This window comes from Nerophis lumbriciformis, linkage group LG25, assembly GCF_033978685.3.
Source record: "Nerophis lumbriciformis linkage group LG25, RoL_Nlum_v2.1, whole genome shotgun sequence".
Lineage (NCBI taxonomy): Eukaryota > Metazoa > Chordata > Actinopteri > Syngnathiformes > Syngnathidae > Nerophis > Nerophis lumbriciformis.
In genome coordinates this window covers 12,523,469-12,537,790 of record NC_084572.2, presented here as the reverse complement: position 1 = coordinate 12,537,790, position 14,322 = coordinate 12,523,469, and the positions used below count along the sequence as shown (strand labels likewise).

The following is a 14,322-nucleotide window of genomic DNA, read 5'->3' as shown; positions in this document are numbered from 1 at the left end:
ATTTAAAAAAAAAATAATAATAATAACAATGAATAATTTCTAAGTCTTTGTTAGCCGTTTGTGAAGTTTTGTGCTCGTGCGTAACATTCGCTCGCATCCTGTGCATCTCCTGGGGGCAAAGCCCCCCCTGTCCTTAAAAGCTAGCTAACTACAAATGCACATAACATTGAAATTCCACTTTTGCCATTGGATCATAATAAATCGATTCACATCCAATCGCGATTCTTATTCATACCGATTTCAAATCAATTCATAAGTTTAAAAAAAAAAAAGTTTTTTACTTGAATTATCAAACAATGAATTTTAAATAATACCTATTTAGGCCATCTCCACGTTTACTCGCTGCGCGCATACATAGCATAGAATAGAATAGAATAGAAAGTACTTTATTGATCCCAAGGGGAAATTCATCATAAGTCAGCAATCAAAAAGAGGATGGTAACCTGTTTTGAAAAGGTTGTATTACAATTACTATACCAAATAATGCATTGTGAGAATTGTGTTGAATTAAGTATAGATTCTGAATCAAATTGTCACCCAAATAAATGGAATCAGGTCGAATTATGAGGTGCCCAAAGATTCTCACCTCTAATTGCGTATATTTAAAAAAAAAATTGAAAACAAAGTTAAAAAGTTAAAAAAATATATTTAGCCTAAACCCAGGTACAAGACTAGAACTAATAGAAAAATAAAGAACTAATAAAAACTAAATAAAAATACTCTAATAAAGTATAATAAATTGATTGACAATTTATTCAACATTTTAAAATGTATTAATTGAAGGAGTGGTGTTTGATTTCTGGACAAACAACTCGTTAGCATTATCATACAAATTGTATTGCTAACATGGGCTTGAATAAAACATTCATTATGGAAGTCAAAATTATTAAATGGATTTAGTTGCCAAAATGTACTTATACATTTGCTCTTAAATCTGCAGGATACTTTCTGGCAATGGTGCATCGGTGATGCAGTGATATTGGAAAATGTCAGCTCTGTTTGGCAGTGCAAACATTTTACCACAACAATTATGTTTTTCAGTATAAATGATTGCAACACCTTTGACAGCTTTTCTCGTTTTGTTTGGGCCCTTTGCTTTCTTTCTCCCTATCCTTTAAACCAGAGTTTTTCAACCACTGTGCCGCGGCACATAGTGTGCCGTGAGATATTGTCTGGTGTGCCGTGGGAAGTTATGCAACTTCACTTAATTGGTCCAAAAAATATTTTTTGCAAATCAATAATTATAATCTGCAAATAATGTGCTGTTGCTTAGTGTCTGTGCTGTGTAAAACTCAGCAGGGTAACCACGTAATACTCCATGTCAGTTGGTGGCAGCGGGTAGTTAATTGCTTTGTAAAAGTCGTAAAGTGTCGGGTGAGATGAGGATGGTTTGTTGTGATCCCAATATGCAGACCACATCGGGAGGCAGTGTGCAGGTAAAAAGGTATGTAAAGCTTAAACCAAAAATTAACGAAAGGGAAAGGCAATGGCTATGCAAAACGAAAGTAAAACTGAACTGGCTACAAAGTAAACAGAAATAGAACGCTGGACGACAGCAAAAACTTACTGCGTCCACAAAGTACGTCCGTTCTTGACATGACAATCAACAATGTCCACACAAATAAGGATAGCAACAATGTAAATAGCCTTGCTTGCTAACACAAAGCAGGTGCGGGGAATAGCGCTCAAAGAAACATGAAACTGCTACAGGAAAACACCAACAAAACAGTAAGGGCCACCAAAATAACAGCGGAAGACAAGAACTAAAGCACTACACACAGGAAAACACTAACAAACTCAAAATAAGACATGACGACCTGGTGGAGTTTCATTTTTTTTTAACGTTTTTTGCTGGTGGTGTGCCTCTGGATTTTTTAAATGAGAAAAATGTGCCTTGCCTCAAAAAAGGTTGATAAACACTGCTTTAAACCATCTTTCTCTGTACTTCACTTCTCTCGGCCCTTCACTGCGCACGCCACACAGACAACATCACCCAAATCACCCACAGCGCAACCTCCATCACGTATGTGCAGTGCTCTCATCTGCGCTGTATTGAAACAGTCTTGCGGAAACAAGGAGTTATATAAATATAATTAAACTCATTAAGCGAATCATACAAGCAACAAAATACAAAACAAAGCTTTCTTTCTAATCCAATTGCTTGATGAATGTTGCAGACCTAATGTTGACCAGTAATATTTGAGGGTGGGATAATCCAACAAGAAGGTAGAAGGTTGAATTAATTGTGATTTTTGTTGTTTTCTATAATTTCCCAGCCCAACCTTTAAGCCAATAAAATGTGTTTAAATATGTTGTTAGTTTTCCTTTGTTTCAAAAAATTCCAAGACACGTTGTTAAAAAGTTTAGTCTGCAAACTGGGTTCATAGCCTGATATTGTACAGTAAGTGTATTAAGTCTGTTCATCAGCACTGTCTGGCGCTGGTAATCTGATCTTTCCCTAATGGTGATTTCTACTATGAAGAGATGTCAAGATCTTTCACAACCTATTGAATGTCAATCAATCAATGTTTATTCATATAGCCCTAAATCACAAGTGTCTCAAAGGGCTGCACAAGCCACAACGACATCCTCGGTACAGAGCCCACATAAGGGCAAGGAAAAACTCACCCCAGTGGGACGTCGATGTGAATGACTATGAGAAACCTTGGAGACGACCGCATATGTGGGTAACCCCCCCTCTAGGGGAGACCGAATGCAATGGATGTCGAGTGGGTCTGACATAATATTGTGAGAGTCTAGTTCTTAGTGGATCCAACATAATAGTAAGAGTCCAGTCCATAGTGGGGTCAGCAGGAGACCATCCCGAGTGGAGACGGGTCAGCAGCGCAGAGATGTTCCCAGCCGATGCACAGGCGAGCGGTCCACCCCGGGTCCCGACTCTGGACAGCCAGCACTTCATCCATGGCCACCGGACCTCTGCCCCCCCCCCCCCTCCACAAGGAAGAGGGGAGCAGAGGAGAAAAGAAAAAACGGCAGATCAACTGGTCTAAAAGGGGGGTCTATTTAAAGGCTAGAGTATACAAATGAGTTTTAAGATGGGACTTAAATGCTTCTACTGAGGTAGCATCTCTAATTGTTACCGGGAGGGCATTCCATAGTACTGGAGCCCGAATAGAAAACGCTCTATAGCCCGCTGACTTTTTTTGGGCTCTGGGAATCACTAATAAGCCGGAGTTCTTTGAACGCAGATTTCTTGCCGGGACATATGGTACAATACAATCAACAAGATAGGACGGACCTAGACCGTGTAGTATTTCATACGTAAGTAGTAAAACCTTAAAGTCATATCTTAAGTGCACAGGAAGCCAGTGCAGGTGAGCCAGTATAGGCGTAATATGATCAAACTTTCTTGTTCTTGTCAAAAGTCTAGCAGCCGCATTTTGTACCAATTGTAATCTTTTAATGCTAGACATAGAGAGACCCGAAAATAATACGTTACAGTAGTCGAGACGAGACGTAACGAACGCGTGAACAATGATCTCAGCGTCGCTAGTGGATAAAATAGAACGAATTTTAGCGATATTACGGAGATGAAAGAAGGCCGTTTTAGTAACACTCTTAATGTGTGACTCAAACGAGAGAGTTGGGTCGAAGATAATACCCAGATTCTTTACTGATTCGCCTTGTGTCATTGTTTGATTGTCAAATGTATAGTAACTTTAATGCTATAAAGCCTTGGAAGTCAGCCACTTCTTTGCAGAACAAAGCAATTCAATGACCCTGTCTTCAGTGTTTGTGACGGTGCGTGGATCAGTGCGGCCAAGCGATCACATTACAGCAGGCTATGTTTTGCACATACTCTATGTATACCCCAAACTTATAAACTCAAAGGAAACATTACCTGCCTTAGCACCAGTTTCCCTTCTATTTTGTTCTGTATCCATTGCTGACACCCCTGCCTCTTCATCATTCGTCTTGCTGCACTGCATACACCAGTGGAGAATGACATCAATGCTGTGTCAGCAGAACTTTGTGAGTTCATTTTTTGTGAGAATGAACTTCGGTGTATGCTGTTGTGGGGATTGAGTGGCTTTATTGATCTCTTGATGGGAATCACTGCATCTTATAAAAATATAACTATCTTCAGCATGCATGCGGTAATCTTTGTTCTCTGAGTTCATAACCGTGTTTAGCATGTCAGTCTGTCACACAGACATTATTAAAATTGCAATTAGTTTCTTTGCAAAGGGAAACTGGCAAGCCTTTTGACAAACCACACCTGAAAAAACACCAACAATCCATTGATTGATCCTTTGTGTGAGTCTTGGATAAATGTCCTTTTTGTGTACGTGTTGTTCCAGATGCCGTTGGCAACAAGGTACAAGGGAAACAAGTTCTGGTTATGAGGTTTCTAATCACAGTCGGTGACCTGCTTGTAGAAATGAGACCAAATCTTGTGCCAGAGTTGGGTTATACAGCTCCACTGAAATCAGGTCAACTCAATTGCTGCTGCATGAGAAGATGTATCACTTCCCACTAGGGCAGCTAAACTAAAAGTGCATTGTGGGAAATGCAGTTACAATGTGGAAACGTGGTATTGGGCACCATGCTATTATTTTAGTTGGTTGTCCATGTGTGCTGCAGTCAGACATTCTATAAACTTCAAAGAACAGTAAAATCAATGTAACCGTGTTACTTGTAGTTTTTAGAATGGTGCCTACTGTATATTTTAATAGTGTGTTCTGAAATAGCATCCTTACATGTGGAACCAGCTGTATCATGAAAAGAACATAGTGGTAAAGTTCCAAGAATAAAGTATATACAATTGCAGATTGCACAATGTATTTTTGGTGAATGTCACTGATAGTGTAACAATATCAACAAAATATTTAAACTAGTTTCTTCTTCTCTTGTATTACATACAATTGTTGGATCAAAACAAAGCCAATAGTAGACAATAACTACAAACCTCGTTTCCATGAGTTGGGAAATTGTGTTAGATGTAAATGTAAACGGAATACAATGATTTGCAAATCATTTTCAACCCATATTCAGTTGAATATGCTACAAAGACAACATATTTGATGTTCAAACTGATAAAAAAAAAAGTTTTTTTGCAAATAATCATTAACTTTAGAATTTGATGCCAGCAACACGTGACAAAGAAGTTGGGAAAGGTGGCAATAAATACTGATAAAGTTGAAGAATGCTCATCAAACACTTATTTGGAACATCCCACAGGTGAACAGGCAAATTGGGAACAGGTGGGTGCCATGATTGGCTATAAAAGTAGATTCCATGAAATGCTCAGTCATTCACAAACAAGGATGGGGCGAGGGTCACCACTTTGTCAACAAATGTGTGAGCAAATTGTTGAACAGTTTAAGAAAAACCTTTCTCAACCAGCTATTGCAAGGAATTTAGGGATTTCACCATCGACGGTCCGTAATATCATCAAAGGGTTCAGAGAATCTGGAGAAATCACTGCACGTAAGCAGCTAAGCCCGTGACCTTCGATCCCTCAGGATCAACAAGCGACATCAGTGTGTAAAGGATATCACTACATGGGCTCAGGAACACTTCAGAAACCCACTGTCAGTAACTACAGTTGGTCGCTACATCTGTAAGTGCAAGTTAAAACTCTCCTATGCAAGGCGAAAACCGTTTATCAACAACACCCAGAAACGCCGTCGGCTTCGCTGGGCCTGAGCTCATCTAAGATGGACTGATACAAAGTGGAAAAGTGTTCTGTGGTCTGACGAGTCCACATTTCAAATTGTTTTTGGAAACTGTGGACGTCGTGTCCTCCGGACCACAGAGGAAAAGAACCATCCGGATTGTTATAGGCTCAAAGTTGAAAATCCAGCATCTGTGATGGTATGGGGGTGTATTAGTGCCCAAGACATGGGTAACTTACACATCTGTGAAGGCGCCATTAATGCTGAAAGGTACATACAGGTTTTGGAACAACATATGTTGCCATCCAAGCAACGTGCGGTACGTGCGGGTACTAGACTGGCCTGCCTGTAGTCCAGACCTGTTTCCCATTGAAAATGTGTGGCGCATTATGAAGCCTAAAATACCACAACAGAGACCCCCGGACTGTTGAACAACTTAAGCTGTACATCAAGCAAGAATGGGAAAGAATTCCACCTGAGAAGCTTAGAAAATGTGTCCCCTCAGTTCCCAAATGTTTACTGAGTGTTGTTAAAAGGAAAGACCATGTAACACAGTGGTGAACATGCCCTTTCCCAACTACTTTGGCACGTGTTGCAGCCATGAAATTCTAAGTTAATTATTATTTGCAAAAAAAAATATAGGGTTGAAAAGGATTTGCAAATCATTGTATTCCGTTTATATTTACATCTAACACAATTTCCCAACTCATATGGAAACAGGGTTTGTAAGTAGTATTTTATTTATATAGCACTTCTCACATAGAGTTCACGGCCTGCTTCACGTTGTTAAAATACAAATAATACAGTCAAAACAAGCATACAGCATGATGCAACAACAGAAAACATTGCCAAATAAAATAATAAATATAACAATAAAAATTATATACAAATGTATGCAAATTAAATATTACAGGAATGTGCACGTAAACAAATGTTTTTAACTGCCTTATAAAAATGTCAACTGGAGGGGAAGCTCTCATTTCATAAAGGAGTGTGTTCCACCATTTAGGGCAGTGGTGTCAAATGTACGGCCTGCGGGCCGGATAAGGCCCGCGAGCAGGTGTTATCCAGCCCGCGGGATGAGTTTGCTAAGTATAAAAATGAGCGGAAATTTTTGAATGAAAGAAACTGCTGTTCTAAATGTGTCCACTAGATGTCACAAAAGCAATTCTTTGTATCTATGTAGATGATGCTACATATGTAAAAAAAAAACACACAAAAAAACACATGATGTTAGTACACCAGTCAAGGAAAATGAGCAAACTACATAAATAACATCCTGTAATTTGATTATGATATTATTTTTTGATCTTGATAGATTTAAAATTACCACCAATGAGTTGACTGATGAACACTATCACATAATTTATTCAGAAAGTATAAATAACGACAAATAGAGATAGAATACTATTAACCGCAACATGTAAGTGTAAAAAAACAACAACATTATGTTTTCTACATTTTCAGAATGTGCTTGTTCTATTTTTAAACAAAGAAAACAATCTGAAGTTGTCTTTATTTTTAAGTTATCGTGCCGTGATTTTACCAGTCCGGACCACTTGGGAGTAGATTTTTCTCCATGTGGCCCCTGATTTAAAATGACTTTGACACCCCTGATTTCGGGTCAACTGACTCAAAGGCTCTATCACTTTTACGTGATACCTTTACACCTCCCTGATACTGAAGTACATGTCAAACTACTTCCTTAACGTAAATGACCGCCATAACCACAACACCAAGGGGAGCTCCACTAACCACGTTAAACCCAGATTCCGATCTAACAAAGGTCTTAACTCATTCTCTTTCTATGCCACATCAATGTGGAATGCACTCCCAACAGGTGTAAAAGAAAGGGCATCTCTATCCTCCTTCAAAACCGCACTAAAAGAACACCTCCAGGCAACTTCAACCCTAAACTAACACCCTCCCTTCCTCATCATACCTCCTCGGATTGTAAATAATCAAATGTAAACAATCAAATGTAGTCACTTTTTCTTATGATTTCTGATCTCTCTCTCTCTGTCCAATACTTGCTGTACATATCCTACCAAGTCAGACCTACACTGTTCCAATGCCCATTTCTCTGATGATGCAATTGTTGATGACTGAAGTGTTGATTCCAACCAAACTTAACCCCCCGCCCCCTCCATATCCCACACCCCGGATTGTAAATAATGTAAATAATTCAATTTATATACTGTGATGATTATCTTGTGTGATGACTGTATTATGAAAATAGTATATATTTGTACCATGAATCAATTTAAGTGGACCCCGACTTAAACAAGTTGAAAAACTTATTCGGGTGTTACCATTTAGTGGTCAATTGTACGGAATATGTACTTCATTGTGCAATATACTCATAAAAGTTTCAATCAATCAATCAAAACGTTTTGCCAGGTGCCAAAAGGTAAGAAAAGGTAGTTTTGCATAATAGGTCCCCTTTAAAGGGCATTATTCGGGGATGGCGATCACATACTTTTTCACGAAAGTCGGCCAATACTGATTCTGATCAGATTCCTTAACACTTGTGTTCCCACTCCCCCTTGTGATCTACGTTGTGTTACGTGCTATACCACACTAGACCAGTGTTTTTCAACTAGTGTGCCGTGAGATACAGTCTGGTGTGCTGTGGGAGATTATGTCATTTCACCTAATTGGGTTAAAAATATGTTTTACAAACCAGTAATTATAATCCGCAAATACTGTGCCATTGTTCAGTGTCTGTACTGTCTAGAGCAGGCCTGGGCAATTATTTTGACCTGGGGGCCAAATTTAGAGAAAAAAAATGTGTCTGGGGGCCGGTACAGCTACATATTTTTAGGACCACTAATACAAAAGCTCACAATAATGTCTGATTGAATGCTAAAAACATTATGACAGACCGCCTTAAAAAACAGAATGGAATTTTACCATTTTTTACTGAATGAGACACCCAGATTATACGTGAAAATAAAGAATGTGGGGTTTACAATATTAACTATGAAGGATAAAACACTGAATATTGACAACATATGAATGTCACACCCCCTCTCCATCCACATATTTTACAATCAAGCAAAAGGCAACAAAAATGCAACAAACACAGTGAAATATGAACGCAAAGAGTAAAACAAACTCCACCTACAATCTTATATATGTGATATATCGCTAAGCTTTAGCACTTTGTTGTAAAAATCTCCTTCCACGTCTGTCCCTGACACCCACATGTCAGGCTCTGGAAACACTCTGTGGAAACGCTCCCCACCCACACTGCTTGGTGCCTCGTCTGAGCTGCTGTGACTTAGATGACTATACTAACTAATTGGATTACCATAGTAACTCATTAGATTACCATAGTAACTAATTAGATTACCATAGTAACTAGTATATCATGCAAAGGTGCAGATTCCAACCATTGAAATACTTTGTATAGCAAGACTTACGGTCATTAGAAAACATCACTGCACATCATAATGACAGCTACACTTTCCATCTTAAAGATCTAAAAAAATTATTTGGGAATGTCCGGCGGGCCAGATTGAAAAACTCAACGGGCCGCATGTGGCCCCCTGGCCTTAATTTGCCCAGGTCTGGTCTAGAGCTTGGCAGAGTAACCGTATAATAGTCTTCCATATGAGCAGGTGGCAGCAGGTAGCTAATTGCTTTGAGACGATGATGGTTTGTCGTGATCTCAATATGTAGACGACAGCGGGAGGCAGGGTGCAGGTAAAAATGTATCTAATGCTTAAACCAAAAATAAACAAAAGGTGAGTGCCCCTAAAAAAAAGGCATTGAAGCTTAGAGAAGGCAATGCAGAACGAAACTAAAACTGAACTGGCTGCAAAGTAAACAAAAACAGAATGCTGGATGACAGCAAAGACTTACAGCATGTGTAGCAGAGACAGCGTTCACAAAGTACATCCGAACATAACATGACAATCAACAATGTCACCACAAAGAAGGATAGAGTCCGCACAACTTAAATAGTCTTGATTGCGAAAACAAAGCAGGTGCGGGGAGTAGCGCTCAAGGAAGACATGAAACTGCTACAGGAAAAATACCAACAAAAGAGGAAAAGCCACCAAAATAGGAGCGCAAGACAAGAACTAAAAAACTACACACAGGAAAACACCAAAAAACTAAAAATAAGTCACGGTGCGATATGACAGTACTTTGAGACAAGCGCTATAGTGATGCATGCTTATTTATGGTTCAAAGTCATATTCAACAATTGCAAGAACATTGTCAATATCGGCAGCTAAGTTTCATTTTGTTCATGTTTTCTGCTGGTGGTGTGCCTCCGGGTTTTTTCAATGAAAAACACGTGCCTTGGCTCAAAAAAGGTTGAAAAACACCGCACTTGACACACTTTCCTATTATTATGACAACAATCACTTCATTCTCCCGTTTTCTCCTCACGCCGCAGCCACACACAGTGGGGGCGGGGCTTCATATGCAAATATAGCCTGAGTGCGCGGCATGGGCTGAACTCTCACAAGCCTCGCCCACATGAGCAGTTGCCCGGCAACGTCCCACACGGAGGAGGGAGGGGCCATGAATAGAACAAGTCAAGCGGTGTGAACGACGCCACTCAGGGGACGTGCTGGTGTGTGACTACTTTGTCACCAAACAGTTACTTTCTTTCAACCTGCTTCGCTCACATTTGGACGATACTGTTTGGAGTTTTCGCGATAATTCCTCTTTTTGTCGCCTCTCGGAAGGGAGCACCTGTTCGTGTGTCGGCTGTTAGCTAACACCAAGGACCGATTGTGAGTCGCCTTCACCGGGAGAGAGTGAATGACTTCGGTGGATGAAGGTCTGTCTGGAGCAAAGAGGGGGGCCGCCGACTGTGGACCTCCCTCTATAGGAAGTGATGTGAGTAAGCGATGGCGAACACTTCATTGTTTTCAAAGATAATAATTAGCTACATTTGTGTATGATGGTGTAGGAGAGAATACCGCACAATTGTTGGCATTTGAGTTAGAATATGCTGCATTATTGGTGCATGGTAAAGCTGTCTGTTGCAGCTGTAGCCAAACATCCCTGGTCTGCTCTTGTCTTAAAGTCGGGGTTTGTTTATGGCATTTAACTGTTCCTCTGCTTTGAAATTCATGTTGCAACAGCAAACAAATGTCGGATAAAACAAATCAGAGGCGGGTTTGTGTACCTTGAGAAAATTAAAGAAAACCAGCCTTTTCAAATTAGCTTTGTCCAAACTTTTTCCCACTGAGAACACATAGTGAAAAAGTCAAATGATGGTTGGGGCGTTTTGATATTTTTCATTTTTGAATAAGGGTTAAAGATATTATTTTACGTATATTTTTGAAGACAAAACTGTGTGGTGTGTAGGTGACAACCCCGCGACTTCAAAAGGGACAAGCGGTAAAATAAATGGATGGATGAATGGTGTAGGTGACAATATTTATTATTAGTGTTACCAACAAGAAACCCACAAACCCAATAAACAGTTAAACATCCCCAGTCTGCACTTGTCTTAAAGTCGGAGTTTGTTTATGGCATTTAGCTGTCCCTCGGCTTTGAAATTCACGTTGCAACAGCAAACAAATGTCGGATAAAAACAAATGAGAGGCGGGTTTGTGAAGCTGTACCTTGAGAAAAATAAAGAAAACCAACTTTTTCAAATTTGCTATGTCCAAACTTTTTCCCAATGAGAACACATAGTGAAAAAGTTTTGATATTTTTCATTTTTGTATAAGGTTTAAAGGTATTATTTTACGTATATTTTTGAAGACAAAACTGTGGTGTGTAGGGGACAACGCCGCGACCCCAAAAGGGACAAGCGGTAAAAAACATGGATGGATGAATAGTGTAGGTGACAACATTTATTATTAGTGTTATCAACAAGAAACCCACAAACCCAATAAACAGTTAAACATCCCCAGTCTGCACTTGTCTTAAAGTCGGGGTTTGTTTATGGCATTTAACTGTCCCTTGGCTTTGAAATTCACGTTGCAACAGCAAACAAATGTCGGATAAAAACAAATGAGAGGCGGGTTTGTGAAGCTGTACCTTGAGAAAAATAAAGAAAATCAGCCTTTTCAAATTTGCTATGTCCAAACTTTTTTCCCACTGAGAACACAGTGAAAAAGTTTAATTTTTAATTTTTGTATAAGGTTTAAAGATTTTATTTTACGTATATTTTTGAAGACAAAACTGTGGTGTGTAGGGGACAACGCCGCGACCCCAAAAGGGACAAGCGGTAAAAAAAAAAGAATGGATGAATAGTGTAGGTGACAACATTTATTATTAGTGTTATCAACAAGAAACCCACAAACCCAATAAACAGTTAAACATCCCCAGTCTGCACTTGTCTTAAAGTCGGGGTTTGTTTATGGCATTTAACTGTCCCTCGGGTTTGAAATTCACGTTGCAACAGCAAACAAATGTCGGATAAAAACAAATCAGAGGCGGGTTTGTGAAGCTGTACCTTGAGAAAAATAAAGAAAATCAGCCTTTCCAAATTTACTTTGTCCAAACTTTTTCCCACCGAGAACACATAGTGAAAAAGTTTTGTTTTTCATTTTTGTATGAGGTTTAAAGATATTATTTTACGTATATTTTTGAAGACAAAACTGTGTGGTGTGTAGGGGACAACGCCGCGACTCCAAAAGGGACAAGCGGTAAAAAAAAAGAATGGATGAATAGTGTAGGTGACAACATTTATTATTAGTGTTATCAACAAGAAACCCACAAACCCAATAAACAGTTAAACATCCCCAGTCTGCACTTGTCTTAAAGTCGGGGTTTGTTTATGGCATTTAACTGTCCCTCGGGTTTGAAATTCACGTTGCAACAGCAAACAAATGTAGGATAAAAACAAATCAGAGGCGGGTTTGTGAAGCTGTACCTTGAGAAAAATAAAGAAAATCAGCCTTTCCAAATTTACTTTGTCCAAACTTTTTCCCACCGAGAACACATAGTGAAAAAGTTTTGTTTTTCATTTTTGTATGAGGTTTAAAGATATTATTTTACGTATATTTTTGAAGACAAAACTGTGTGGTGTGTAGGTGACAACACCGCGACCCCAAAAGGGACAAGCTTTAAAAAAAAAATGGATGGATGAATAGTGTAGGTGACAACATTTATTATTAGGGTTATCGACAAGAAACTCACAAACCCAATAAACAGTTAAACATCCCCAGTCTGCACTTGTCTTAAAGTCGGGGTTTGTTTATGGCATTTAACTGTCCCTCGGCTTTGAAATTCACGTTGCAACAGCAAACAATTGTCGGATAAAAACAGATCAGAGGTGGGTTTGTGAAGCTGTACCTTGAGAAAAATAAAGAAAATCAGCCTTTTCAAATTTGCTATGTCCAAACTTTTTTCCCACTGAGAACACAGTGAAAAAGTTTTATTTTTCATTTTTGTATAAGGTTTAAAGATTTTATTTTACGTATATTTTTGAAGACAAAACTGTGGTGTGTAGGGGACAACGCCGCGACCCCAAAAGGGACAAGCGGTAAAAAAATGGATGGATGAATGGTGTAGTTGACAACATTTATTATTAGTGTTATCGACAAGAAACCCACAAACCCAATGAACAGTTAAACATCACTAGTCTGCACTTGTCTTAAAGTCGGTGTTTGTTTATGGCATTTAACTCTCCCTCGGCTTTGAAATTCACGTTGCAACAGCAAACAAATGTCGGATAAAAACAAATCAGAGGCGGGTTTGTGAAGCTGTACCTTGAGAAAAATAAAGAAAATCCGCTTTTTCAAATGTGCTATGTCCAAACTTGTTCCCACTGAGAACACATAGTGAAAAAGTTTTGATATTTTTAATTTTTGTTTAAAGTTTAAAGATAGTATTTTACGTATATTTTTGAAGACAAAACTGTGTGGTGTGTAGGTGACAACCCCGCGACCCCAAAAGGGACAAGCGGTAAAAAAATGGATGGATGAATGGTGTAGGTGACAACATTTATTATTAGTGTTACCAACAAGAAACCCACAAACCCAATAAACCGTTAAACATCACTAGTCTGCACTTGTCTTAAAGTCAGGGTTTGTTTATGGCATTTAACTGTCCCTCGGCTTTGAAATTCACGTTACAACAGCAAACAATTGTCGGATAAAAACAGATCAGAGGTGGGTTTGTGAAGCTGTACCTTGAGAAAAATAAAGAAAATCAGCCTTTTCAAATTTGCTATGTTAAAACTATTTCCCACTGAGAACACATAGTGAAAAAGTTTTGATATTTTTAATTTTTGTATAAAGTTTAGATATATTATTTTACGTATATTTTTGAAGACAAAACTGTGTGGTGTGTAGGTGACAACCCCGCGACCCCAAAAGAGACAAGCGGTAGAAAACGGATGAATGGATGGTGTAGGTGACAACATTTATTATTAGGGTTATCAACAAGAAACCCACAAACCCAATAAACTGTTAAACATCCCTAGTCTGCACTTGTCTTAAAGGTTTAAATATATTATTTTACGTATATTTTTTAAGACAAAACTGTGTGGTGTGTAGGTGACAACCCCGCGACCCCAAAAGAGACAAGCGGTAGAAAACGGATGAATGGATGGTGTAGGTGACAACATTTATTATTAGTGTTATCAACAAGAAACCCACAATCCCAATAAACAGTTAAACTTACTTAAAGTTGGCCATTTTCAAATCCAAGCTGAAAACACTTGTATTTATTTGTGCATATGACAACTGAAAGTATTTTATCT

General features: G+C 38.8%; 1 protein-coding gene across 6 annotated transcripts in view; it reads left to right on the top strand.

The window, feature by feature from the left end:
* The window catches only part of rab11fip4b (RAB11 family interacting protein 4 (class II) b), a 102,645-nt gene that overhangs the window by 46,472 nt on the left and 41,851 nt on the right, over positions 1-14,322 (top strand). For 2 of the 6 annotated variants that reach the window (XM_061983749.1, XM_061983750.1), the window contains one exon: positions 10,343-10,496. The exons of 2 other annotated variants lie outside the window; for them this stretch is intronic. In XM_061983749.1, coding sequence (XP_061839733.1) covers positions 10,419-10,496 — 78 coding nt within the window. In that variant the 5' untranslated portion in view covers positions 10,343-10,418. Of the gene's footprint in view, positions 1-10,152; positions 10,497-14,322 lie in introns of those variants that run through there. 2 more of the 6 variants (XM_061983747.1, XM_061983751.1) reach the window with 2 other exon arrangements.